The sequence below is a fragment of the Periophthalmus magnuspinnatus genome, chromosome 5 (assembly GCF_009829125.3).
Source record: "Periophthalmus magnuspinnatus isolate fPerMag1 chromosome 5, fPerMag1.2.pri, whole genome shotgun sequence".
Lineage (NCBI taxonomy): Eukaryota > Metazoa > Chordata > Actinopteri > Gobiiformes > Gobiidae > Periophthalmus > Periophthalmus magnuspinnatus.
This window is the reverse complement of record NC_047130.1, coordinates 19,533,377-19,558,352: the sequence shown is the minus strand read 5'-3', so window position 1 is coordinate 19,558,352 and position 24,976 is coordinate 19,533,377. Positions and strand designations below refer to the sequence as shown.

General features: G+C 41.5%; 1 protein-coding gene across 2 annotated transcripts in view; it reads right to left on the bottom strand.

The window, feature by feature from the left end:
* foxp4 (forkhead box P4) overlaps positions 1-24,976 on the bottom strand; it is a 189,302-nt gene that overhangs the window by 102,218 nt on the left and 62,108 nt on the right. For both annotated transcript variants that reach the window (XM_033966672.2, XM_055222185.1), the window contains exon 2: positions 12,904-13,083. In XM_033966672.2, the coding sequence (XP_033822563.1) occupies positions 12,904-13,074 (171 nt within the window). In that variant the 5' untranslated portion in view covers positions 13,075-13,083. The remainder of the gene's footprint in view (positions 1-12,903; positions 13,084-24,976) is intronic.

The window sequence follows — 24,976 nt, the reverse complement described above, 5'->3', positions numbered from 1 at the left end:
CCCCGTGTGGTTTTGGTGCAGACCCGGGTCCAAATACATCACATCACTGAGGAAACTTCTCTGCTGTGACCCAGAGGCACTTCATCAAGATAAGAAATACACCGAGTTTACCTTTAGTGAAGATTAGGAGGAGTGGAGGCGGGGGCTGTAGTACTTCCTCATGTGTACTTTGAACCAAAAATACTGCAATACTGTGCTGACTATAAACATTCAAATCAGGTGGATCATGTATTTTTAGGGAGAAACAAAATGAATCAAATTGAAGTTGTCATTTTCAGAGTTTTAGTAATATTGAAGACTTTTGAGGTTACTACTACTACTACTACTACTACTACTACTACTACTACTACGACTACTACTACTACTACAAGACAACAACTATTGCTGATGTATTGTGCATGAAGCTGTGATCTAAAAACGTCTACTATGGCTACTACCTATACTTAATCTACTATTTTTTGCAATACAACACCTACTACTACTACTACTACTACTACTACTACTACTACTACTACTACCATTAATACAACTGCAATTACAACAACTACTACTACTGCTGATGTTGATTTAAAGCTACTACTACAGCTTGTACTGCTACTACTGCTACTACGACAGCTACAACTATTGCTGATGTATTGGATATGAAGCTGTAATCTAAAAATTACTACTATGGGTACTACTTGTTTTGGTACAACAACTACTACAAACTACTACTACTGTTAATACAACTACAATTACAACAACTACTACTACTGCATATGTATAGGCATGACACTCTGATTTAAAAACTATACTACTACTAGTCTTGGTCCATAAACTACTACAACATTTTGTTCTACTACTACTAATGCTACTACAACCACTACTGCTACTACTACTACTACTACTACTACAATAACAACAATTATTGCTGATGTTTTGTGCATGAAGCTGTGATCCAAAAACTACTACTAATGCCAGACAAAAGTTTGCATAGAGTGATGTACTGGTCAAAAAGTTTAAATCTCAAAACTACGACAACTATAGTATCTCAGCTCCACTCGTAGTACAGCTAAATATACTACGTGTGCTACTTCAAATACTGCTCCTAAAAAGAATGTTCCTCCCGTGGAAAGGCCTCAGACACGGCTCCCATTTAAAAGAGTGATGTGTCCAAATGAATCGCAGACACCTGTTTGTAATCAGAGCGCCTCCACTCCGCAGAGCCGCTATGGGGTCACCATGGAGACGGGCCCGGACCACACCACTGGACCAGACCTATGAGATTTTTACTGTACATTTGCCCAAAACACGTACAAATATGTGTTGATTTAAAAGTACTGCAAACAGGTCTGACTTCGGGAGGAGGTTGTCGTACTCTCCTCCTGTTTATACGTTTGTGCCGTTGAGCAAAGCACTTCACCTCATCTTATTAATACTAGTGTGGTTTTGTGGTGTAGAACTGGGTCTGTTCCCCTCTCTCTTTCTCTCCGTTTACCTGTCATCTTTCGTTCCTCTGCACCTCTCCTCCTCTTCTCTCTCCTCTTTTCATCCCTCGCTCATCGCTCATGTGTTCTGAACAGGTTTCAGTGTTGGATAAGTAGTCTTCCCTCCCCCTTTCTTCCTTTTCTTTCTCTCTTTCTCTCTCTCCTGCACCTCTTCTGTCTTTCTTTGTGTTCTTTTTGATGATGGGACAGACATACATTCTTTCTCTCCCTTTCTCTCTCTCTCACACACACGTACACACTCTCGCTTTCTCTCTTCATACCCATTTTCCTCTTTTTTATCACCTCATTCTCTCTATCTCTCTCCTACCCCTCTTCACTCCTTTTTGACGGGACAGCCATACCCCATTCTCCACTTTTTTACCCCTCTCTCTATTCTGCACCTCTCCTGAACCTGTCCCTCTCTCCTCGTGATGATAGGTCACCCCCTTCCTCCTCCTCTCTCTCTCTCTCTCTCTTCTGCACCTCTTCTGACATTATTTGTGTGCTTTTTGATGATAGAAAAGACATGCACTCTTTTTCATCTCTTTCCCTCTCCCTCTCTCTCTCACACACACACTCTCGCTCTGTCTTCATACCCATTTTCCTCTTTTTCATCCCCCCATTCTTTCTCCTACCACTCTTCCCTCCTTTTTTGACGAGACAGCCATACTCCATTCCCAACTTTTTCGCCCCTCGCTCTCCCTCTCTTTTCTGCACCTCTCCTGAACCTGTCCCTCTCTCCCCTTGATGATAGGTCACCCCCTCCTCCCTCTCTCCCTCTATCTCTCTCTCTTTCTCTCTGTTCTTTTCGGGGAGGCAGAGACAGCAGCAGCAGCAGACAGAGCACATTCCAGAGAGGGGCCCGGGCGCCCATTTCTGACACGTCTCAGTGTTACACCCCTCCCTCCTCCGGGCCCCCCTCTCCTCTCCCCCCCTCACCCCCCCACACCCTCCTTTGGACCGGCCGCAGTGCCCCTCAGACCCCTCCCCTCTCCTGATGCCTCTGGTCCTCAACGCCCCAACACCTGTATCTAAATCCTCCAGAAGTACTTGCTTTTTGTTTGTTTTACTTCATAACTACATTTACTACATATCTGCTTCATATATTTGATCTCTCCTGTATATACATGTAAAATAAAAAATACAAATAAAAATTAAAAAAAATAAGAAAAAATAACACTGAATCCAAACTTTTGCTTGATACTGTATTTACTTCACAGCTTCAGTGTAACTCTCCACATTCTCCACAGATCTGACTTGTAACTTGGCCTAACACCATCCGCTGCTTGTTTCCATGGAGATCCTTACAGTTCTTCTACTTCTTTACTGCAGTTTAAAGCCATAGTGTGGATCATTAAAGCAAAAAAATCTCGGTTGAGACGAGCAGAAAAGTTGCGTAGTGCACCTTTAAATATTTGAAATACTACAACAGATATTAAGAACGGATATTTACAGTATTTTTATAGCAAAATTACTGCGTCTAATACAATTCCTCTCACAGTACTGCTATCTGCACATGTGTTACTGTTATGCTACTTTTACTGCTGTTACTTCCATAATACTGGCTAATACTTGCAGACACTGGGGACGAGGTGGGTTAAGTGTCTTGCCCAGGGACACAACGACAGTATTCATCTGTGGGAGCTGGAATCGCACCGTCAACCTGTCACTGGATCTGACCTTTCAACCAAACACCACCAACTTTTGATCCGGTTTTGTGCAGTAAATTATCTCTACCACAGTACTGCACTTTTACCTTATTAGAAGTAAAAAGTAAACATAGAGATAGACGCTGCGTGGCATTAACGGTAACTAGGGGTAACGGAATATCACTACAGAGACGATGTTGAAACTTTGTGTCACGATTATCATGGCCCGAAACTAATTGCGATTAACGATTATATCACAATAACGATCGCACTCCCTATGAATAATTCCTAGTACTTTGTTATCAGTGAAAACAACTACGATCTACTGTATTTTCCAAAGTATAAGTCGCCAAAAACTGCATAATAATGAAGACAAAAAAACAGCCAAACTATGAAAAAAAATGTGACTTATAGTCCAGAAAATACATTATATAAAACGTCCCACGAACAATTATCACGATAAACGATATTATTGTTTATCGTCCCATCTATATCTGTATCTATTTTTTGTTTTTATTTGGTTAAAAGTTTAATATACGCGTTAAAATTCAAGCATGTGTAGTTTTTTTCAAGTACATTTTGTCACTTTAGTCCAGCGTTTACAGCTCACAACGGAGTCCACCTGCCGCTATGTATTCACACATTTTTCCCTGTCATGCCTCTCTCCAGAGCAAACAGATGAAAAGACACATGGAGAGAGAGAAAGAGAGGGAGAAAAAGAGAGCGGGAGAGAGAGAAGAGGGGCCAGAGATGTGGAGATGTTGTGATTTGTGCAGGCTCCCAGGGGACCCAGGGGAAACGGGCTTTGTGTTTGTGACAAGGCCGCGCTTCAGAGAGTGTCTTTTCTGCTCGGCTGGACACTGGCACAGGCTTTAAGCACAGACAGGAACGAGTGCAGAACAGAGGGATGAGGAGGGAGAGAGAGAGGGAGAGAGGGAGAACAGAGGGATGAGGAGGGAGAGAGCAGAGGGATGAGGAGGGAGAGAGAGAGAGCAGAGGGATGAGGAGGGAGAGAGAGGGAGAGAGGGATGAGGAGGGAGAGAGAGAGAGCAGAGGGATGAGGAGGGAGAGAGAGAGAGCAGAGGGATGAGGAGGGAGAGAGAGAGGGAGAGAGGGATGAGGAGGGAAAGAGAACAGAGGGATGAGGAGGGAAAGAGAGAGAGCAGAGGGATGAGGAGGGAAAGAGAGAGGGACTACGGGAGAACAGAGGGATGAGGAGGGAGAGAGAGAGGGAGTACAGGAGAACAGAGGGATGAGGAGGGAGAGAGAGAGGGAGTACAGGAGAACAGAGGGATGAGGAGGGAGAAGGGAGAGAGAGAGGGAGAACAGAGGGATGAGGAGCGAAAGAGAGAGGGAGTACAGGAGAATAGAGGGATGAGGAGGGAAAGAGAGAGGGACTACAGGAGTATAGAGGGATGAGGGAGGGAAAGAGAGAGGGACTACAGGAGAATAGATGGATGAGGAGGGAAAGAGAGAAGGAGTACAGGAGTACAGAGGAGTGAGGTGAAGAGGATGGAGGGAGGGAGAGCTTACAGAGGGATGAGGTGAAGAGAAAGAGGGAGGGTGGGAGAGACTACAGAACTACAGAGGGGTGAGGTGAAGAGAAAGAGGGAGGGAGGGGGAGACTACAGGGCTACAGAGGGATGAGGTAAAGAGAAGGAAGGAGTGAAAGAGACGGAGGGACTACAGAGGGATGAGGTGAAGAGAAGGAAGGAGTGAAAGAGAGAGGCAGAGACTAGTGGGCAGCAGAGGGATGAGGTGAAGAGAAGGAGGGAGGGATGGAGGGGAGTTAGATCAGGAGAGGAGAGAGAAAAGGGAGAGGGAGAGAGACTACAGCAGGGGCAGGTGAAGAGAGATAGGGAGACAGAGAAAGAGAGAGTGATGGAGAGATTTCAGCAGGTCAGGTGAATAGAGGGAAAGAGAGGGGGAGCTTGAGGGAGAGAAAGAGAGGGAAAGAGAGGGGGAGGGAAATACAGAAAGAGACTATAGCAGAGTGAGATGAACAGAGGGAGAAAGAATGAGGAAGACAGAAAGAGAGAGAATGAGAGAGAGATGAGGGGGCTTTGAAGAGAGCAATAGCAGTTTTTTTCTGTGCATTTTTTAAATGAACTATAAACAAAAAAACAAATCTCCAAAAATAATGTTTTGAGGTTAAGCATATTTTAAACTTTTTTAATTTTTTTTATGAGATAGAAAAACTAAAAAAATAATTCCAAGTAATGCTACCTCAGCCAACTTCAAGACACAGACACTGGGGGAGAGGGGGGTTAAGTGTCTTGCCCAAGGACACAACAACAGCATTCATCTGTGGGAGCTGGAATCGCACCGTCAACCTGTGGGTCAATGGACAAACACCAACTGACCTACTGTCAGTCCAGTACAACAACAGCTCCACAGTACTTTCACTCTAAAGTACTATAGTAAAGTACTATAGTAAAGTACTATAGTAAAGTACTATAGTAAAGTACTATATTAAAGTACTATAGGAAAGTATACAAAAGTATTACGTTAAAGGTCCCTGTTCATAGCTGTGTGTTTGAGCAGCACAGACTGAAGAACCTGGTTGTTCTTTCACTTCTCCATTTCACCACTGGCTTCAAAAAGGAAATATACTCCTGAAAACTCAGAGAAACAAAAATACAGGTGTGTCCAGAGTCAAAGAACAAACACGCCTCATGACTGCTCCTCTTTACTCCGGCTCCTCTTTACTCCGGCTCCTCTTTACTCCGGCTCCTCTTTACTCCGGCTCCTCTTTACTCCGGCTCCTCTTTACTCCGGCTCCTCTTTACTCCGGCTCCTCTTTACTCCGGCTCCTCTTTACTCCGGCTCCTCTTTACTCCTGCTCCTCCTTACTCCTGCTCCTCTTTACTCCTGCTCCTCTTTACTCCTGCTCCTCTTTACTCCGGCTCCTCTTTACTCCGGCTCCTCTTTACTCCGGCTCCTCTTTACTCCGGCTCCTCTTTACTCCGGCTCCTCTTTACTCCGGCTCCTCTTTACTCCTGCTCCTCTTTACTCCTGCTCCTCCTTACTCCTGCTCCTCCTTACTCCTGCTCCTCTTTACTCCTGCTCCTCTTTACTCCTGCTCCTCTTTACTCCGGCTCCTCTTTACTCCGGATCGGCAAATTGGATAAAACAGATGAGCCTAAAGAGCGGAATTACGAGGAAAATGGCTGCACTTACACCTACTTGTGCCCGGGGAACGCTTTTGGAATCTGGAGGAAAGGTTGTGCCCGGAGAGAGAGGAAGAGAAACAAGAGGAAGAAAGGGGAGAGAGCGAGAGAGAGTAGAGGAGGGAGAGGAAAAGAGACAAGAGGAAGAGAGAGAGGAAGAAAGAGGGAGAGAAAGAGAGAAGAGGAAAGAGAGAGAGAGGAAGAAAGAGGGAGAGAAAGAGAGAAGAGGTGAGAGGGAGGGAGAGAAGAGAAGAGAGGAAAGAGAGAAGAGGAAAGAGGAAGAGAGAGGGAAAGAGAAGAGCAGAGAGAAAGAGAAAGGGAGAGGAGAGGAGGGAGAAGAGGGAGAGAGTAAAGAGGAAAGAGAGAGGAGAAGAGAGAGGAAAGGGAGGAGAGAGAGGAAAGGGAGGAGAGAGAGGAAGGGAGAGAGAGTAGAGAGAATAAGAGAGAGGAAGATGGAGAAGAGAAAGAGGAAGAGAGAGAGGAAGGAAGAGAAGAGTAGAGAGAGAATAAGAGAGAGGAAGACAGAGAGGAGAGAGGAAGAGAGAGAGGAAGGGAGAGAAGAGTAGAGAGAGAATAAGAGAGAGGAAGACAGAAAAGAGAGAGAGGAAGAGAGACAGGAAGGGAAAGAAGAGGAGAGAGGTACGTATGTTTGTGGTGGGTAAGCCGCAAAAGAAAAACAAAAAAAAAGAAGGGAAATACCAAACTGCGCTGCACGCACTCCTTTAGACACACACAGGTGCAAAAACACGGAGAGAAGAAAGGAGCGCTTTGTGAAAGAGAGACAGGCAGACAGAGAGAGAGAGAGGGGGGGGGGGTCCTCGAGAAGGTGCTGTGGAGGCAGGGCGGGATGGATAGAAGAAGAGAGAGGGAGGAGATGAGAAAAGAGGTATGAGAAGGGGAGGAGGGGGGGGGGTCCTCGAGAAGATGCTGATGAGGCAGGGCAGAGGGGTGTACGAAGGAAGGAGAGAGAAAGATGTGATGAGGAGGAGAGAGGCAGGGAGAGGAGGAGGAGGAAGTGGCGAGAGGGTGAGAAGAAGGAGGAGAGAGGAGGAGGAGAGAGGGAGAGGAGGAGCAGTTGTCCAGGTTGAGTCTTGAGTGAGTTCGTGTAATGGGTCGGATAATTACAGTGATTTTAGCTGCACTGAGGAAAACCACATTCACAGATTTGGGGGAATTTGGACACACACATTCACACAGTCTCTACATTTATTTATTTATTTAATCGAATTATTTTTTTGGAAAGGCAAAGTTGAGATGATTTATTTTTATTTTTTTCTAGAATTCATAGGACAGGACAGAGGAGGTATGCGGCAGAGGGAGAGAAGGAGGAGAGGTGAAAGAGGAGAGGAGAAAAGAGGTAGGAGGAGAGAGGAAGAGAGAGGGGGTATAGAGAGAAAGGAGAGAGAGAGAGACAAGCGGTGAAGGAAGAGAAGAGAAAAGATGGAGGAGGAGAGAGAGAGGGAGGAGAGAGAGGGAAGTTTGGACACACCCCCTCATTTAAGTTTCTTTATGTCTAATACTTTCTAGATACACACAGAAGACATCAAATATATGAAGTGAGATCTATGGAATTATATCAAAGAAAACAGTGAAATAAAAAGTGAAATAACTCTTTAAATACTTTTATTATTCTTATGTTGTGGACTCATCCAAGTCTCCACTCTGTTCTGTGGACAGAGAGCCAAACTGGGTGAGCTTCAGGATGAAATCTCCTGACATGGTTTTCACTTCACAGCTACGCCAGGGTCAAGAAATGACAAAAAGCAGAGTTCAAAGCAAAGGGTAAAGGCTATTAAAAAATAAATAAATAATAAAAAAATAAAAAAATAAATCGAAAATCTCAAACCGCTTTTGAGTTATTTTGAGTTTATTTTTGTTTACTTCCTTCCATATGTGTCCATTCATAGTTTGAATGCTTTTAGTGAGAATGTACAACTTAGTTTAGTCCTGCTTTAGTCCTGGTTTAGTCCTGCTTTGGTCCTGATTTAGTCCAGGTTTAGCCCTGCTTTAGTCCTGCTTTAGTCCTGCTTTGGTCCTGATTTAGTCCAGGTTTAGCCCTGCTTTAGTCCTGCTTTAGTCCTGCTTTAGTCCTGCTTTAGTCCTGCTTTAGTCCTGTCCTGGTTTAATCCTGGTTCAGTCCTGCTTTAGTCCTGCTTTAGTCCTGCTTTGGTCCTGATTTAGTCCAGGTTTAGCCCTGCTTTAGTCCTGCTTTAGTCCTGCTTTAGTCCTGCTTTAGTCCTGGTTCAGTCCTGCTTTAGTCCTGCTTTAGTCCTGGTTTAGTCCTGCTTTAGTCCTGGTTCAGTCCTGCTTTAGTCCTGCTTTAGCCCTGCTTTAGTCCTGCTTTAGCCCTGCTTTAGTCCTGCTTTAGTCCTGGTTCAGTCCTGCTTTAGTCCTGGTTCAGTCCTGCTTTAGCCCTGCTTTAGTCCAGGTTTAGTCCAGAGTTCAAAGCAAAGGGTAAAGGCTATTAAAAAATAAATAAATAATAAAAAAATAAAAAAATAAATCGAAAATCTCAAACCGCTTTTGAGTTATTTTGAGTTTATTTTTGTTTACTTCCTTCCATATGTGTCCATTCATAGTTTGAATGCTTTTAGTGAGAATGTACAACTTAGTTTAGTCCTGCTTTAGTCCTGGTTTAGTCCTGCTTTGGTCCTGATTTAGTCCAGGTTTAGCCCTGCTTTAGTCCTGCTTTAGTCCTGCTTTGGTCCTGATTTAGTCCAGGTTTAGCCCTGCTTTAGTCCTGCTTTAGTCCTGCTTTAGTCCTGCTTTAGTCCTGTCCTGGTTTAATCCTGGTTCAGTCCTGCTTTAGTCCTGCTTTAGTCCTGCTTTGGTCCTGATTTAGTCCAGGTTTAGCCCTGCTTTAGTCCTGCTTTAGTCCTGCTTTAGTCCTGCTTTAGTCCTGCTTTAGTCCTGTCCTGGTTTAATCCTGGTTCAGTCCTGCTTTAGTCCTGCTTTAGTCCTGCTTTGGTCCTGATTTAGTCCAGGTTTAGCCCTGCTTTAGTCCTGCTTTAGTCCTGCTTTAGTCCTGCTTTAGTCCTGGTTCAGTCCTGCTTTAGTCCTGCTTTAGTCCTGGTTTAGTCCTGCTTTAGTCCTGGTTCAGTCCTGCTTTAGTCCTGATTTAGCCCTGCTTTAGTCCTGCTTTAGCCCTGCTTTAGTCCTGCTTTAGCCCTGCTTTAGTCCTGCTTTAGTCCTGGTTCAGTCCTGCTTTAGTCCTGGTTCAGTCCTGCTTTAGCCCTGCTTTAGTCCAGGTTTAGCCCTGCTTTAGTCCTGCTTTAGCCCTGCTTTAGTCCTGCTTTAGTCCTGCTTTAGTCCTGGTTCAGTCCTGGTTCAGTCCTGCTTTAGTCCTGATTTAGCCCTGCTTTAGTCCTGCTTTAGCCCCGCTTTAGTCCTGCTTTAGTCCTGGTTCAGTCCTGCTTTAGCCCTGCTTTAGTCCTGCTTTAGTCCTCGTTCAGTCCTGGTTCAGTCCTGCTTTAGTCCTGCTTTAGCCCTGCTTTAGTCCTGCTTTAGCCCTGCTTTAGTCCTGCTTTAGCCCTGCTTTAGTCCTGCTTTAGTCCTGCTTTAGTCCTGGTTCAGTCCTGCTTTAGTCCTTGCTAAAGTGCTCTGTCAGTGTTGTTTACTTTCTTCCGTACGTGTTCATTCATAATCCTGATGCCTTCAGTGAAAATCTACAGTGTAAAAAGTGAAAACTCAAAACACAAAACTGTGTCCAAACTTCTGACGGGTAAAGTCTCCAAACTCCTCCAGCCCAAGAAAGTGAATCGCTTTTTCTGAACAGTCTCGTTAAACCTCCATTATAATCCCACAAGTGTCTCTGCCTTTGTCTCCATCAGCTGCACATATCCGAGCTCTGACTAAACAACATGATTCACTTTCCATAGCTAAGGACACTCGCGGGACAATCTCACTCCTCATTGGCCGATCGCCGGAGGTCGCGACCCCTGAATCAAAAGCCGTTTGTGTCTGGGCCCTCTGCTCTTATGTCCCGCTGTTCTTTTGAGACCAATCAGAGCCTACGTTTAAGGAGTCCAGGCAGGAATGAAAAATAGACACGCATTCGGTTCCAGGGAGTTACGGGAAGTTTGAGAATTCCAGTGTGTTTTTCCGAAGTGTGAACGAGTGGACACATGGGGGCAGGGTACGGAGCGCGGCTGCAGACAGGAGCGAGAGAGAGAGGGATGTCAGAAAAGACGAGAAAGGATGAAAATAAACAAAAGTGCAGATTGGGTCTAACCAAGCATTTCCAGGTGTTGAGATTTGAGAGTCTGTTATTGTTTAAAGCTACAGTGTGGAACTTTCTGGAGATGGCACGTCACCTGCAGAATTCCGTGGAAATAGAAAGTTAAAACCGTACTTTGGAACGTTCCCCGTGGACATATATAGGTTTTATGGCATACTGCGGAAGGTTAAAGCCAAAGGATCAACATTTCCACGGAAACAAGGAGGAAACGGCCCATCTCCAGAGCAAGTAAGAGTCAGGTTTGTGGAGAGGCAAGCCCGCTCACAGTAAGGACGCATGTTTCTCAGTCCAATAAACACAATCAAAATGAAAAAAAAAAGTTTTATTTTAGACAAGTAGGTGGCCGAACATCCTTGTCAAAGCCTGATCTTTTTTTCTATTTTTCAAAAGTGTTTTAGTCCTGGTTTAGTCCTGGTTTAGTCCTGGTTTAGTCCTGGTTTAGCCCTGGTTTAGCCCTGGTTTAGCCCTGGTTTAGTCCTGGTTTAGTCCTGGTTTAGTCCTGGTTTAGTCCTGCTTTAGCCCTGATTTAGCCCTGGCTTAGTCCTGATTTAGTCCTGGTTTAGTCCTGGTTTAGCCCTGATTTAGCCCTGGTTTAGTCCTGCTTTAGCCCTGATTTAGCCCTGGCTTAGTCCTGATTTAGTCCTGATTTAGTCCTGATTTAGTCCTGATTTAGTCCTGATTTAGCCCTGGTTTAGGTTTTTGTTTTATGAATAGATAATCCTTCTGTCTATATCTTGATTTTGGACGCACTGTTACACACAAAGTAAGTTAGTTCTGTAGCCACAGCTGCCTTGGCCCTGACTGACAGATATGTGGCTGTCGTTCTGCACCAGTGACATGACTTTTCTGTCCACGGCCGATCACACATCCACACACTTCAGTCCCACACAGGCAAAGAGGGTGAAGATCTGCCTCAAGAACATCTAGAGACGCTGGAGAAGTGATTGAACCATCGCCAACCGTCTGCCACAAAACCACATACAGCTCCAGATCATATTTACTATGGCTTATTTCTTGCTAATGGCTTCATGAAACACTATTCTGCACTTAACCCTATTGGAAGCAAAAAATATTAGAGAAAAACCCCCTGTTCCACCTTGTGATGTCATCATGTGGTGATACAGGAAGTGCTTTACAGTGTTTTTAAACTCCACACACCTTCACTAGAATCATTTGGATGATTTCAGACACAGAATTACCGATGTCTACTGAACATTGAAAGTTAAAAAGTAGCTGTTCACTTGAAAACTACCACTTCATGACATCACAAGGTGGAACAGCGCATTTTGAGCTTTGGAGATGTTACAGACTAATAACAAAGTGTTACTCAAACATGTGTGAATGAAACAAAACACAACTCCAGGTGTGTTTTTTGAGGAGGAAACAGCATTATAACGTGGACTAAAGCTCACAAGAGTCCATTTTGTGTAATATAGGACCCTTGATATAAAAGTCTTACACACTGTTGTCTACTTCCTGCTTTAAAATATGTAAAAATATCTCTTGAACGCAGTTTCCTCTTTTGCATGTAAACATACTTAGGGATTGGTAGACCTTGTATCAGTAATTAAGTTTTCTTGTATTCTGTCTGATATGAAGCGTACACATTGGCACAGTTGACACAAATGCGAGATTACGAGGCATTAATTAAAGTGGAACAAGCCAAGGCTGTCACCGAGCATTGGGTCTCACATGTGCAGCAGCTGACAGAAACCACGAGGTGACCGGTTCAAACATTTTTTTGTGTTATATAAGTGAGTGTGTACAGGCTGTGCGGCATCCACAAACCTGAATGTTATCTCGTGAAGTAGATCAAAAGTGTCACAAAGTACAACAACGCACAAGTAAACGCGAAATAGAAGTACGGTATGTGGGCGGAGTTAAAATGGAGTCAGCCTAATGTTAAAATATAGTGAATGGTCATAGGTGGGTTAAGTGTCTTGCTCAAGGACAACACTAGACGAACTAAGTATGATTAAAGAGCAAAAAATAAAAATAAAAATAATAAAATAATAATAATAATAACAATAATGATAATAATAATAATAATAACAATAATGATAATAATAACAATAACAATAATAACAATAATAATAATAATAATAATAATGACAATAATAATAATAACAATAATGATAATAATAATAATAATAATAATAATAATAATAATAATAATAATAATAATAATAATAATAATAATAATAACGATAACGATAATGATAACAATAATAATAATAATAATAAGTAAATAAATAATAAGAATTTTTATATTTATTTGGGGTAAAAAAAAAAAAAAAAGATAAATATTCAGTTTCGTGTTCACAGTAAACCAAACCTAAACAGAAGGGTGCAGTGTGTAGGTGTCATTCAAACGCACACACCTGTTGCTGCTGCAGGTGTAGTAAGTCTACTGGGCTGATCTCGCCGTTAGTGTCTCCGTTGGACCCGCCCTCTCTGCCTCCGCCTGCGTCTGATTGGCTGGTGAGGCTGCTGACTCCATTCTGATTGGACGGCGTTGTTCGAAGGGTCTCCGAAGCTGATTCCACCATCATCACTGGCACCTGGAGGTAAACAGAGAGAGAGGTCAGTGAGTAAACAAGGCACGCTATGCTAGCTAGTAGATGGAGACGGAAATTAACACGATGATTTTTTTTCATTCTGTGATTTAAAAAATGCTCCACGATATTTTCCATTGCAATTTGGTGATTTTTTTAAATGATTTGCAACAAGGATAGAAACCCAAGCAAACGTAATCTGACATTTTTAAGTTAGAATAAAAACTGTAAGAAACATTAATATATTTGAGTATACATTTTAGGTATGTGTACTTTATTTTTCTTTTTTACTTTTGCTTCTCTACGTTTGAAAGCAGTATCTGTACTTTCTACTACACTACATTTTTGAACAGGAATGAAAAGTAAAAGTGTTTTTTATTATTGTCTGAGACCTGCTGAAAAGGCTGAGGGTTTATTTTTAACACGTTCATAGTTTGAGCAAAAAATAGACAAATAAAAACAGCTTAAAAAAAATGTTTCTGCTGAACAACATTCTTCACAAATCTGTATCAAAATCACAACTTTTTACTCTTTAAGTACATTTTTAAACAGGTACTTTAATACTTTGATACTTTTACTTCTACTTGAGCATTTTTTTATTTTTTTTTGCTCCGGTATCTGAACAGAATTCTAGTTTCTAAGCATAAATTACAAACATAACCGCAATCACACAAAAAAAAGAAAAATCTACATATTTTTTATTATTTTAAGTTTAAAATATGGCATACTGGTAACGGTGCTAAAACAGTTTAAAAACACAGAGTTATGCATAGTACCTGACCTTTAACCCCAAATGAAAATACTGCCTCTTTAACTTTTGCTCTTAAACTAACAAACATCTTAAAGCGTCTCCAGCTCCGCACCTGCCTCTGTGTTCTTATGTAAATGTACCCGTCAGGAGCTCGCGTCGAGATCAGAGCAGCGCAAATCTAAACAGACACCAACTGTTAGCATGTTAGCGCTCATACCGCTACATAACCCACAATCCCCCATAATCAGAGGTGGCGTGCTCCCGCGGCACAAGCACGTTCGACAAAAAAAAATGCCTTTCATCCACCTTCAGAGGGCGCTATCTCCTAATTAGGACGCACTTCTTTCCTTCCCCAAATACGAAACGAAACAGGTTCCTGGATGTTGTTTTTATTTTTTTTTCACACACGGCGAAAACACGCGGAGGTTTGTGGCATCGTTAGCAGACTAGCGTGGGAGACGATAGCACAAGACGTCAAAGAGAGACAAGAAGAACTCACAAAACAAAACAAACTGTCAAACAAGCACGCGGTTTGTCGAACGCCTTATAATCTCGTATTTCCAGTTTTCGAAAATTAACTCCGCGCTTCACAGGTTGAAACTTCCCGAGCTAACAATTTCTGATTTTGGAGTACAAGTACACAAGACGCAGTTGAGGTATTTTTCGTAAGCAATTTCAAATGTTTTCAAGCCATGCCTTCAGGGAGGGAGAGATAAAAGTGTGTAAGTTCTTTTAGCTAACAGGCAGGTGAAGGTGTGTGTGTCTGTGGATACACTTTTTTGACTTTGAGAGTAGCTAACAGTCGCGTGGAGAAGCCGCTAATAAAGGAGCATAGCCAGACGCTAGCTTAATGAGGCCTACAGGTATGTGCTACGGGAGATTAAAAAAGTCTAATAAAACAATATTTATTTGTGCCAATTTGTATTAGTATGTGCAAGTGTTACTGTGGCAGAGTGGTTGTCCTGTCTCCTCCCTCTCACCAGGAGGTTGTGGGTTAGACTCCCGATCCACCTTTTAGATTCAATGAGCAAGCTGCGTGTAAAACTACTCATTTTCTTCTCCCTCAACCTCGGCTCATACACTGATCCCTGCCGCTGTATTATCGTCGCAATAAGGCTCGCAGAATCACGTTACCACCAAAGTACTTTACAGTTTAAAAACCTACAAATCAGGCCAGCCTTTCCTCGCTGTCAAGAACTGTCTTTAACGTTAACAGTCTCTCACTCTCTCCTTCCTGCTTCCTTCCTGTGTTAGAGTCACCGGTCCATTGTCCTATAGGTCATTCTGTTCCCCGTGGGCCCATATCACCAAGTCCAGCCTTAGCTCAGCCAACGTGTGTCTGTATCGAACCACCTCTGTCACTTTTAAAGAGCTCGTGTTACGCTATTCTCTGATCTGTGTTATAATGTTGTTTCCTCGTCAAAAAACGATCTGGAGTTGTGTTTTGGTTCACTTGCGCATGTTTAACACACAAATCTTGCATATTTAGGCTGAGTTCTTCGCTCAAACTGAAAACACTGTGCTCCACTTTGTGATGTCATGTGGTGATACAGGAAGTGCTCCATTGTGTTTTTAAACTTCAGACACCTTCACTAGAATCATTTGTGTAATTTCAGCCCTGGAATTGCCAATCTCTACTGAACTAAAGGTAAAAATCCAAATATTTTTAACAAAAAGTGTTCATTTACTATTGTTTTAACCCTAAAATCCATTCATATCTGCCGGGATTAAAATGCCATATTAAAAATCTTAGACAGACTGTGACCACTGCCTTCTTACTCCTCCGTCATTACAAAGCTCCCACTAAAAATGAATCACTCTCGTCACTATCCCCAACTTACTGCCTAATGTACTACCAGCCCATCTGCTAGCTACTCTTACTCATTGACCTTATTAGCGCATATCGAGATTGGCTAGCACTCCCAGGTAGACAGGGACCTAATGGGGAAACGGGGCTAGGAGGTACGCTGGTCGCAGTAAAGGATGTGCGCGGTGTCATATCCCGTAATGGGTGTATATAAGGCGCTTTAATGGAGGTCGGGGAGAAGGCACGAGTATAAATCTATCACCGAAGCTGAAATTAAGGCCGTCAAACACACAGCGCTGTAAGTGATTCTGGCACAGAGAGGAGACGGGCCTGTCCCAACCCGTACAGAGGCGAGAATACAGGGGGAATGTTCAAACGATCCCCCCGAGCTGAACTATGAACTTTGTATGCAGACTCAAAGTACTTCATGAGAATAGGAAAAATGTAGTAATGAGTTTGAAGTATCAGTATGTTTAGATGAGTTGGTAGCTCAGGGTGAGTGCGTGAGTGAGCTGTTCTGGGTTGAAACCTGTTTAGTCCTGTCATAGTCCTAGTTTAGTCCTGTTAAAGTCCTCGTTTAGTCCTGTTATAGTTCTTGTTTAGTCCTGTTATTGTCCTTGTTTAGTCCTGTTATAGTCCTTGTTTAGTCCTGTTACAGTCCCTGTTTAGTCCTGTTATAGTCCCTGTTTAGTCCTGTTATAGTCCCTGTTTAGTCCTGTTATAGTCCCTGTTTAGTCATGTTATAGTCCTTGTTTAGTCCTGTTATAGTCCTTGTTTAGTCCTGTTATAGTCCTTGTTTAGTCCTGTTATAGTCCTTGTTTAGTCCTGTTATAGTCCTTGTTTAGTCCTGTTATAGTCCTCGTTTAGTCCTGTTATAGTCCTTGTTTAGTCCTGTTATAGTCCTTGTTTAGTCCTGTTATAGTCCCTGTTTAGTCCTGTTATAGTCCCTGTTTAGTCCTGTTATAGTCCCTGTTTAGTCATGTTATAGTCCTTGTTTAGTCCTGTTATAGTCCTTGTTTAGTCCTGTTATAGTCCTTGTTTAGTCCTGTTATAGTCCTTGTTTAGTCCTGTTATAGTCCTTGTTTAGTCCTGTTATAGTCCTCGTTTAGTCCTGTTATAGTCCTTGTTTAGTCCTGTTATAGTCCTTGTTTAGTCCTGTTATAGTCCCTGTTTAGTCCTGTTATAGTCCTTGTTTTGTCCTGTTAAAGTCCTTGTTTAGTCCTGTTATAGTCCTCGTTTAGTCCTGTTACAGTCCTTGTTTAGTCCTGTTATAGTCCTTGTTTAGTCCTGTTACAGTCCTTGTTTAGTCCCGTTATAGTCCTTGTTTAGTCCTGTTACAGTCCTTGTTTAGTCCCGTTATAGTCCTTGTTTAGTCCTGTTACAGTCCTTGTTTAGTCCCGTTATAGTCCTTGTTTAGTCCTGTTATAGTCCTTGTTTAGTCCTGTTATAGTCCTTGTTTAGTCCTGTTATAGTCCTTGTTTAGTCCTGTTATAGTCCTTGTTTAGTCCTGTTATAGTCCTTGTTTAGTCCTGTTATAGTCCCTGTTTAGTCCTGTTATAGTCCCTGTTTAGTCATGTTATAGTCCTTGTTTAGTCCTGTTATAGTCCTTGTTTAGTCCTGTTATAGTCCTTGTTTAGTCCTGTTATAGTCCTTGTTTAGTCCTGTTATAGTCCTTGTTTAGTCCTGTTATAGTCCTCGTTTAGTCCTGTTATAGTCCTTGTTTAGTCCTGTTATAGTCCTTGTTTAGTCCTGTTATAGTCCCTGTTTAGTCCTGTTATAGTCCTTGTTTTGTCCTGTTAAAGTCCTTGTTTAGTCCTGTTATAGTCCTCGTTTAGTCCTGTTACAGTCCTTGTTTAGTCCTGTTACAGTCCTTGTTTAGTCCCGTTATAGTCCTTGTTTAGTCCTGTTACAGTCCTTGTTTAGTCCCGTTATAGTCCTTGTTTAGTCCTGTTATAGTCCTTGTTTAGTCCTGTTATAGTCCTTGTTTAGTCCCGTTATAGTCCTTGTTTAGTCCTGTTACAGTCCTTGTTTAGTCCCGTTATAGTCCTTGTTTAGTCCTGTTATAGTCCTTGTTTAGTCCTGTTATAGTCCTTGTTTAGTCCTGTTATAGTCCTTGTTTAGTCCTGTTATAGTCCTTGTTTAGTCCTGTTACAGTCCTTGTTTAGTCCTGTTATAGTTCTGGTAGCCCTAGTTAAGTCCTAGTCTAGGTTTGGACCCTAAACTTTATGTGTATAGTGCTGTCTGTATGCGTAATTGCCAAAAATGGTAAATGGGAGGGTCTTTCTGAACAGTATTCAAAGCTAAATGGATAAAGCTTTACTTACTTCTGTCAATCCTGAATAAAGCTTTTGTAAAACAGCTACAAAGTCGACTAATATACTTTAATATTTTGGAGATTGAGTTGTTAAGACATATCAGTGTTTCTATTGCCTTTAGTTATTGCTTCGCTAGCATCAGTGTCATGAGATCGATTACTATCTCTGAATTTTTTTTTTTTTAAACCTAAAATTATGTTAAGGTATTATCTGCAGCTGTATAAAGCCACAATTGATAAGTCGATTTGTTACGTGGGATCCTTAAATATGAGTTTAGTGTTGGTTTACATTTTTGTTTTTAAGTTTTTCTTCACTTTTCTGTCCTCTTTTCAGCTAGTTTTGAGCTGGTTTCGATACAGTAATACTCCAAAAGTCAAGTATTTTCTTAGCTGACACTTATATTTGAGAAACACTGAGGTAAAAAGTCATATTTACCAACTTAGGAATGTGCTTTCTATTTCTGTCCTTCATTTCCTTCTAAAAATACAAGATTTGCACCCAATAACTTTTAACTTTTATGCTAAAACTTTCCTCCACACCAGTCTGTATTTGATTCAATTCATGGGTTTCAATTTCCTGTTACATGCAACATTTTGAGAACTTTTTTCCCATCCAAAACATCTAATAAGTTGTTTTAAATGGTTAATCACTATGGGAACAGCCCTAAATTGTCATCATTGTGAAACTTATGGCTGTTATATGGAACATTTTGAGGACTTTTCCCATTCGAAACATCTAATAAGTTGTTTTAAATGGTTAATCTCTATGGCAACAGCCCTAATTTTTCATCATTGTGAAACTTATGGCTGTTATATGGAACATTTTGAAGACTTTTCCCATTCGAAACATCTAATAAGTTGTTTTAAATGGTTAATCACTATGGGAACAGCCCTAAATTGTCATCATTGTGAAACTTATGGCTGTTATATGGAACATTTTGAGGACTTTTCCCATTCGAAACATCTAATAAGTTGTTTTAAATGGTTAATTGCTATGACAACAGCCCTAATTTTTCATCATTGTGATATGTATGGCTGGTGTAAGCATAGACAGTCCTTTAGCCCGAGGGAGCTTCACATCACAGAGATGAAGAATGTTTAGGGGGGCGGGACAAATAAAAGACTTCTGCCGTTTAACTGGACGACAGCCAAAGACGAGGAAGAAGACTGGACTTGTTTTTGATGACACCTTGTTTGTCTAGAGGCGCATGCACAGCTCCTCTCTGTGGTAGATTAGCTCAGAGCTGCTACTATAGGTGAAGCATGTTTACACCGCGCTGATGAGAAATAACCCACTTATAAAACCTGTCTGGACAAGCTCGAGTGTTCCCGAAAATAGACAGGAATAATCACTCTTTACTGCAGGTGCCAGGACACTTTGGGTCATTTTAGTTTGGGACAATGTGAGCTCTTTATGTTGTGTTTTTGACAGACTTTTGCTTTCCTAGAGTTTAGTAAAGTGACCAAATTTCAAAACTGCATGAGAAAATGACAAAATGTTCGAATTAACAGGGCCGTCGACAGAAATTTGGGGGCCCGGGGCAAGCAGTCTCACATGGGCCCCCCTTCTAATGTAAATGAAGAGGGAGAGGGTCCTATTCTGGGCCTTTAAGACTCTGAGGCCCGGGACAACTGACGCCTTTGTCCCCTTATGTCAACTCCCCTGCTAATTATTTAAGTATGTTTTTGTTTTTTTTTTTGTTTTTTTTAAATGGATAAAATTATAGCCAAAAGCTGATTTTAAGACATGATATGTTTTTTTTTTCTTGTTTTTTTTAATGTTAAAAAAAAATGCAAATGTAAAAATAAACTGTAAAATAAAATAAAAGAGATCTCCTAAGTTTGAAGTACAATTCGTTACAAGGCATATAGTTTCCATTGGGGGGTCCTACGTTGTTTGTACATGATTATTTTGCGTTTCCGTGGTCAGAAAACTATTAAAACACGAGTAAAAAGAACCTGCGTGGCTTGTATTTTTTTTTTTTTTTTTAGCTTCCACTGTATCTAACCAAAGACATGATAATTCAAACGCCACATGAAAGCCTATTGCATGATTGAGTGTAGATACTGGATCCCCCCCCTCCTCCTCTCTCTCTCTCTCTCTCTGTCTCTCCCTCTCTTTCCTCCTCTCCTCTCTCTCTCTTGCTCTCCGCTCTGTTCTCTGCTTAATAAGCCGCGTTCCTGCTAGCTGATGCAAGGCGCAGGAAACCGAAACAGCCGAACTGGGACCTCCGCCGCTGTTATTCCCACCAGTGGAGCCAGATGATAAAGACGCATTATCGGGCTAAGCTGTTGTAAACATGCCTCATACACACAGAGGGTACACAAACACACACACACACACACACACACACACATAGAGAGAGAGAGATAGAAACACAACAGAAAAGATGGTGAGGGGTCAGGCCTGTGAAGAGCAGTGACCAGCAGGAATCTGACAAGCCAAATCCACTCCACAAAAACATAGTCACACAGGATAAGCCACATAACCAAGGCATTTGGGCACAGCGTTCAGTTCGATCTGTGTTCATGCGAGTGTTGGCTATGGTGGGATCACAAACTACAACCTAATAACTGTTCTTTTCTCTTTTACTGTTATTTTATGATGATTATTTACGTTTTGTGTGATTTTAGTGTCTTTCTTATTCTGTAAAGCACTTTGAATTACAGTTTTTAGTGTAATTTTGCATGTATTTTTTAGAGTGTACGAAGGTGCATTGTGTTCTACGTCAAGTTTTCTCCCCGACAAAACCCACAATGTCGATGAAACGTTCTGCACCGACAAAGACGCCTACGAAGGTTTGAACTTTAAGAGAGTTTAAACAAGAGAGAAATGTGAGAAAATGTTAATGCCTGTGTGAGAAAAGTGTATAAAGTGTGTGGTGAGGGGTTTTATAGACAAAAACATATAGAATAATGTAAAAAATAAAGCTGATACTTCATGGATTTCGACTATTGTGGGTTATTTTCAGAACTTAACCGCGCGATAAACGAGGGACGACTGTAGTTTGTGTACGAGTTGTGCTATACAAATAAACTTGCCTCACGTTGCCTTGTTAATACATACACATTTGACTTTTGAAATCTTTTTCTTTTTTAAGGTGTTGTACTTGAAACTTGAAAACTAGTTCATTTAAAAGTGTCCGTGTCACTTTCCTATGCATATTCTTATCATGTAAATGCTAACAACATGTAGCCTGGCTCACTTCCTGGTTCGCAGAGGATAAAAAGGTTTATAATTAGATGCAGCGATCTTATTTTGACCCTGAAACCTGCTTGTGCAATATATCTGTACTTCTAAGAGCAGTTTAATCACAGTATACGTTTTACTCGAGCAGTTTTGGAGTAGGTTTTGGTTACTTTTCTCAGTCAGATGTTGATGGACTGGAAATAAAATGCATAAATAACAGTTTGTGCATTAGTTTTGTATTCCAGATGATAAATAGGATAAACGTGACATTCACTGTGCTAACATGCTCAAATTCTCTTCTTTTTCAATTCTAATTATATTAATGAACAGCACTTAATTAACCTAAAACTTTCACCTATGTACGCCAGTATATTATTAGCTCTGCATTGTTCATGAACTCTTCAGTAACACACGCTGGTAGTAAGCTAGCGACATTACCCAGGGGCAGATTGCCACCACAAATTACAGAATAAACACAATTAGTTCAAACATAGTTGATGAAGTGTCTTGCCCAAGGACACAAAAAGTACAATGCCAGTGACAGGGATTGAACCGCAGTCGTTTGGATTAGTTGGCCCATGTCTCTACTCCCACTAATAAAAACATAATAGTTACACTGTAGCCTTGTAGTCTATATAATACAATGTTAATAGTTGTGCAAATAGACATAAAAACATGTCCCTAAGCTGTTAAGCTAATAAAAGAATTCCACCATCTTTGTGAATTGAAATACTTCCTCTTTTCCTGAATGGGATTTTTGGCCTTGAACTCTGCCAGACGTGCAACAAAAGCCAGGTTTAGTCTTCTTTATATCAACTCAATGCTACTAGCTAACAGCACCGCTCGAAGCTACATCGACAGGTACTCTGGCCGCCGTCCAGCGCTAACAAGTTGGCTAACATTAGAAGCTAATGCTATCAGTGTGCGGCTGGTCTGGCTCGGCTCCAGTGCTAACAGGTGAGCGCTATTATCCAGACACAGACTCATGAAGAGGTTAGCCAAAATCTGCTACGAGCGGCCTGTCTACTCTGTCTGCCGCACCAAAGAGCAAGAAGCTAACAATGTGACACGGATAAGGTAGGTAATGTTTATGTTAGCACTGCTACTTCTACGTGTCAGAGTTCCAGTGGTATCTATATTAGAGTTGTTCCGATACCGATACTGGTTTTGACAAAAGCTCTGATACCGCTTGTTTTTCAGTTGTCGGTGTTGGCGAGTACTCAGACCAAATCACTGATCCGATACCACTCTGTAGTTTCCAGAATGAGTACCAATAGATGCGAGTAGCCGCTGTTGAATTTTGCGGTTAATGCTAAAGCTAACGCCCAGAGAAGGTTAAATGCAGAGTGTGGAGGCTCTGCAGACATTTAAAACATGCTGATAATGACAGAAAGGACATTTGTGTTAGCTCGTTGATACATTTATTTAGCTTTTGGTGTGGACAATGATGAAAATAAAATAACTAGGGAGCGTGCAGCCCGACAACAGCGCTAACATTGACTTTATTTATGCTGCAAGACCATTATATATTTGACTTTAACACTTTAGTCCTCAAAATCTAATTTATTCTTGCAGTTTTCCTATATTAGAGTTATTTTTTGCTCTTTTTTGCTATGTCTTCACACTATGCAGTATCAGACTAGTATCAGTATCTGCATTAAGGCCAAGTTTCTGCACTGAATCTGATATTTTAAAATGGTATCAGACCAACACTAATTTATACATTGGTTAATCTTTTGTTACATTTTTTAAAAGAACTTTTGAAGATTCATTTTTGTGTAATTGCTTGGTCATAGTTTAGGCTCACTCCACATGCTTTCAATAGTTATCGGTTTACGCAGCTTGTCAACACAGGCAACAGCATTCCTCACGTGAAGTACAAATATGAAACCTGTTTACGAAACTACATTAAGACATACAATTTTACATGTAACAATATTAGTAAAGTGTTTTTTGATTATTTTTATTTCCTTTTAAATGTGAACTAACTGTGCTCTATGGACGAGGATACACACATTAAACGTATCAATCTCCACGGAGACAAGAATGCATGTATTTCAAGGTATGTTTTGAGAATAAATGCTACAAACATAGATTTCATCCTGGGAAAAATCCAGTAAAAGCAAGTACATGTCAATGGAGATGCCAGCGCTAGAAAAGTTACAGAGTGCAACTTTAAAGAGTCCATATTCTTCTCTGATCTATGTTATAATGTTGTTTCCTCATCACAAACAGACCTGGAGTTGTGTTTTGTTTCATTCACACACGTTTAACACACAAACCCTGCATATTTAAGAATTTTTCTCTCAAGCAGAAAACGCTCTGTTCCACCTTGTGATGTCACGTGGTGATACAGGAAGTGCTCCGTTGTGTTTTTAAACTCCATACAGCCTCACTAGAATCATTTGGATGATTTCAGCCCTGGAATTGCTAATCTCAACTGAACTAAAGGTAAAAAGTAGCTGTTCTTAACTTGAAAACTACCACTTCATGACATCACAAGGTGGAACAGAGCATTTTAAGCTTTGGAGATGTTACAAACTAATAATAAAGTGTTACTCAAACATGTGAATGAAACAAAACACAACTCCAGGTGTGTTTTTGAGGCGGAAACAACATTATAACATGGCTAAAATCTTAACAAATGAATTTATATCAAACTAAAAATGACAAAAAAACAAAAAAAAAACTGTTTTGTGTAGAAAAAGACACATGGAGTCATTCATACATATGGCCATGGCCTTCAACAGCGCATTATCGGGAGTACTTCCTCTATCCTCCACACTCCTCCTCTCCTCCTGAAGTGAACCGTTGTGTCTGAGGTCTCTGAAGACAAAGTCCGTGTTTACAGAGCGCGTAAAGATTAGCCTGCCGCGCTCAGGTGCAGCTACGCGGAGGGCCGTGGGTAAACAAAGCGCGCATTCCCCACCGATGAGATCTACCCTGACCGGGGCAAGTATACACAACTGCCCCTGCCTCCCCTGTCCACCAGAGCGATATACCAGCCACAAACCAGGCCCAGACAGTCACACAAACCAGCGCGTATCACACACACACACACACACACAAACCATATCGCACACAGCACAAATATTTGTACAGGGAGCAGGCTTCATGCACACCCCATTTATCTCTCCAGCTCAAATCCTGCGTGGACATTCCTAAAGAGGTAAAGAAAAAGTGTGCGTCGGACACATATGGAAGAGCTTGACTTTCAACTGTGTCTATAGAAGGTCGCTGTGGTAGTCGTAGCGTGGAAAAAGTAAAGCCAACGACAATTTTGGTGAGGAGTAGTGACCGTGATACACAACGTGGATTTAGATGTCGGTATAAATGTTTGTGAAAGTGGCAGCAGTGGTTATGTGGTTTTGGCGTAGGGATACACTGACTGACACCTTTTCACTTCTGATACTGATACCTGGGCTTTGGGTGGTGTCGATTATCATGGCCAAAAAAAAAAAAATGTGATTAACGGTTATATAATGTTCTAGATATGAATAATTGTAACTTTAACAGAGAATATTATGGAGGAGCAGGGCCGTCAATTGAAATTTGGACGCCCGGGGCAATAATCCTCACATGGCCCCCCGTAATACAAATTAATAGGAAGAGGGTCCAATTCTGGGCCCTTAAGACCCTGGGGCCCCGGACTACAGACCCCTTTGTCCACCGCTGTCGACTCCCCTGTGGATAAGTTGTTTTTTTTTTTCCCCCTGCGCATTCTGGTGATATAATTGCGATTATCTTTGATTATATAAAATGTCCCGCAAACGATTACTGTCAACCCTTTTTATGACGATAAACGATATTATTGTTTATTTTTCCATCTCTAGTTTT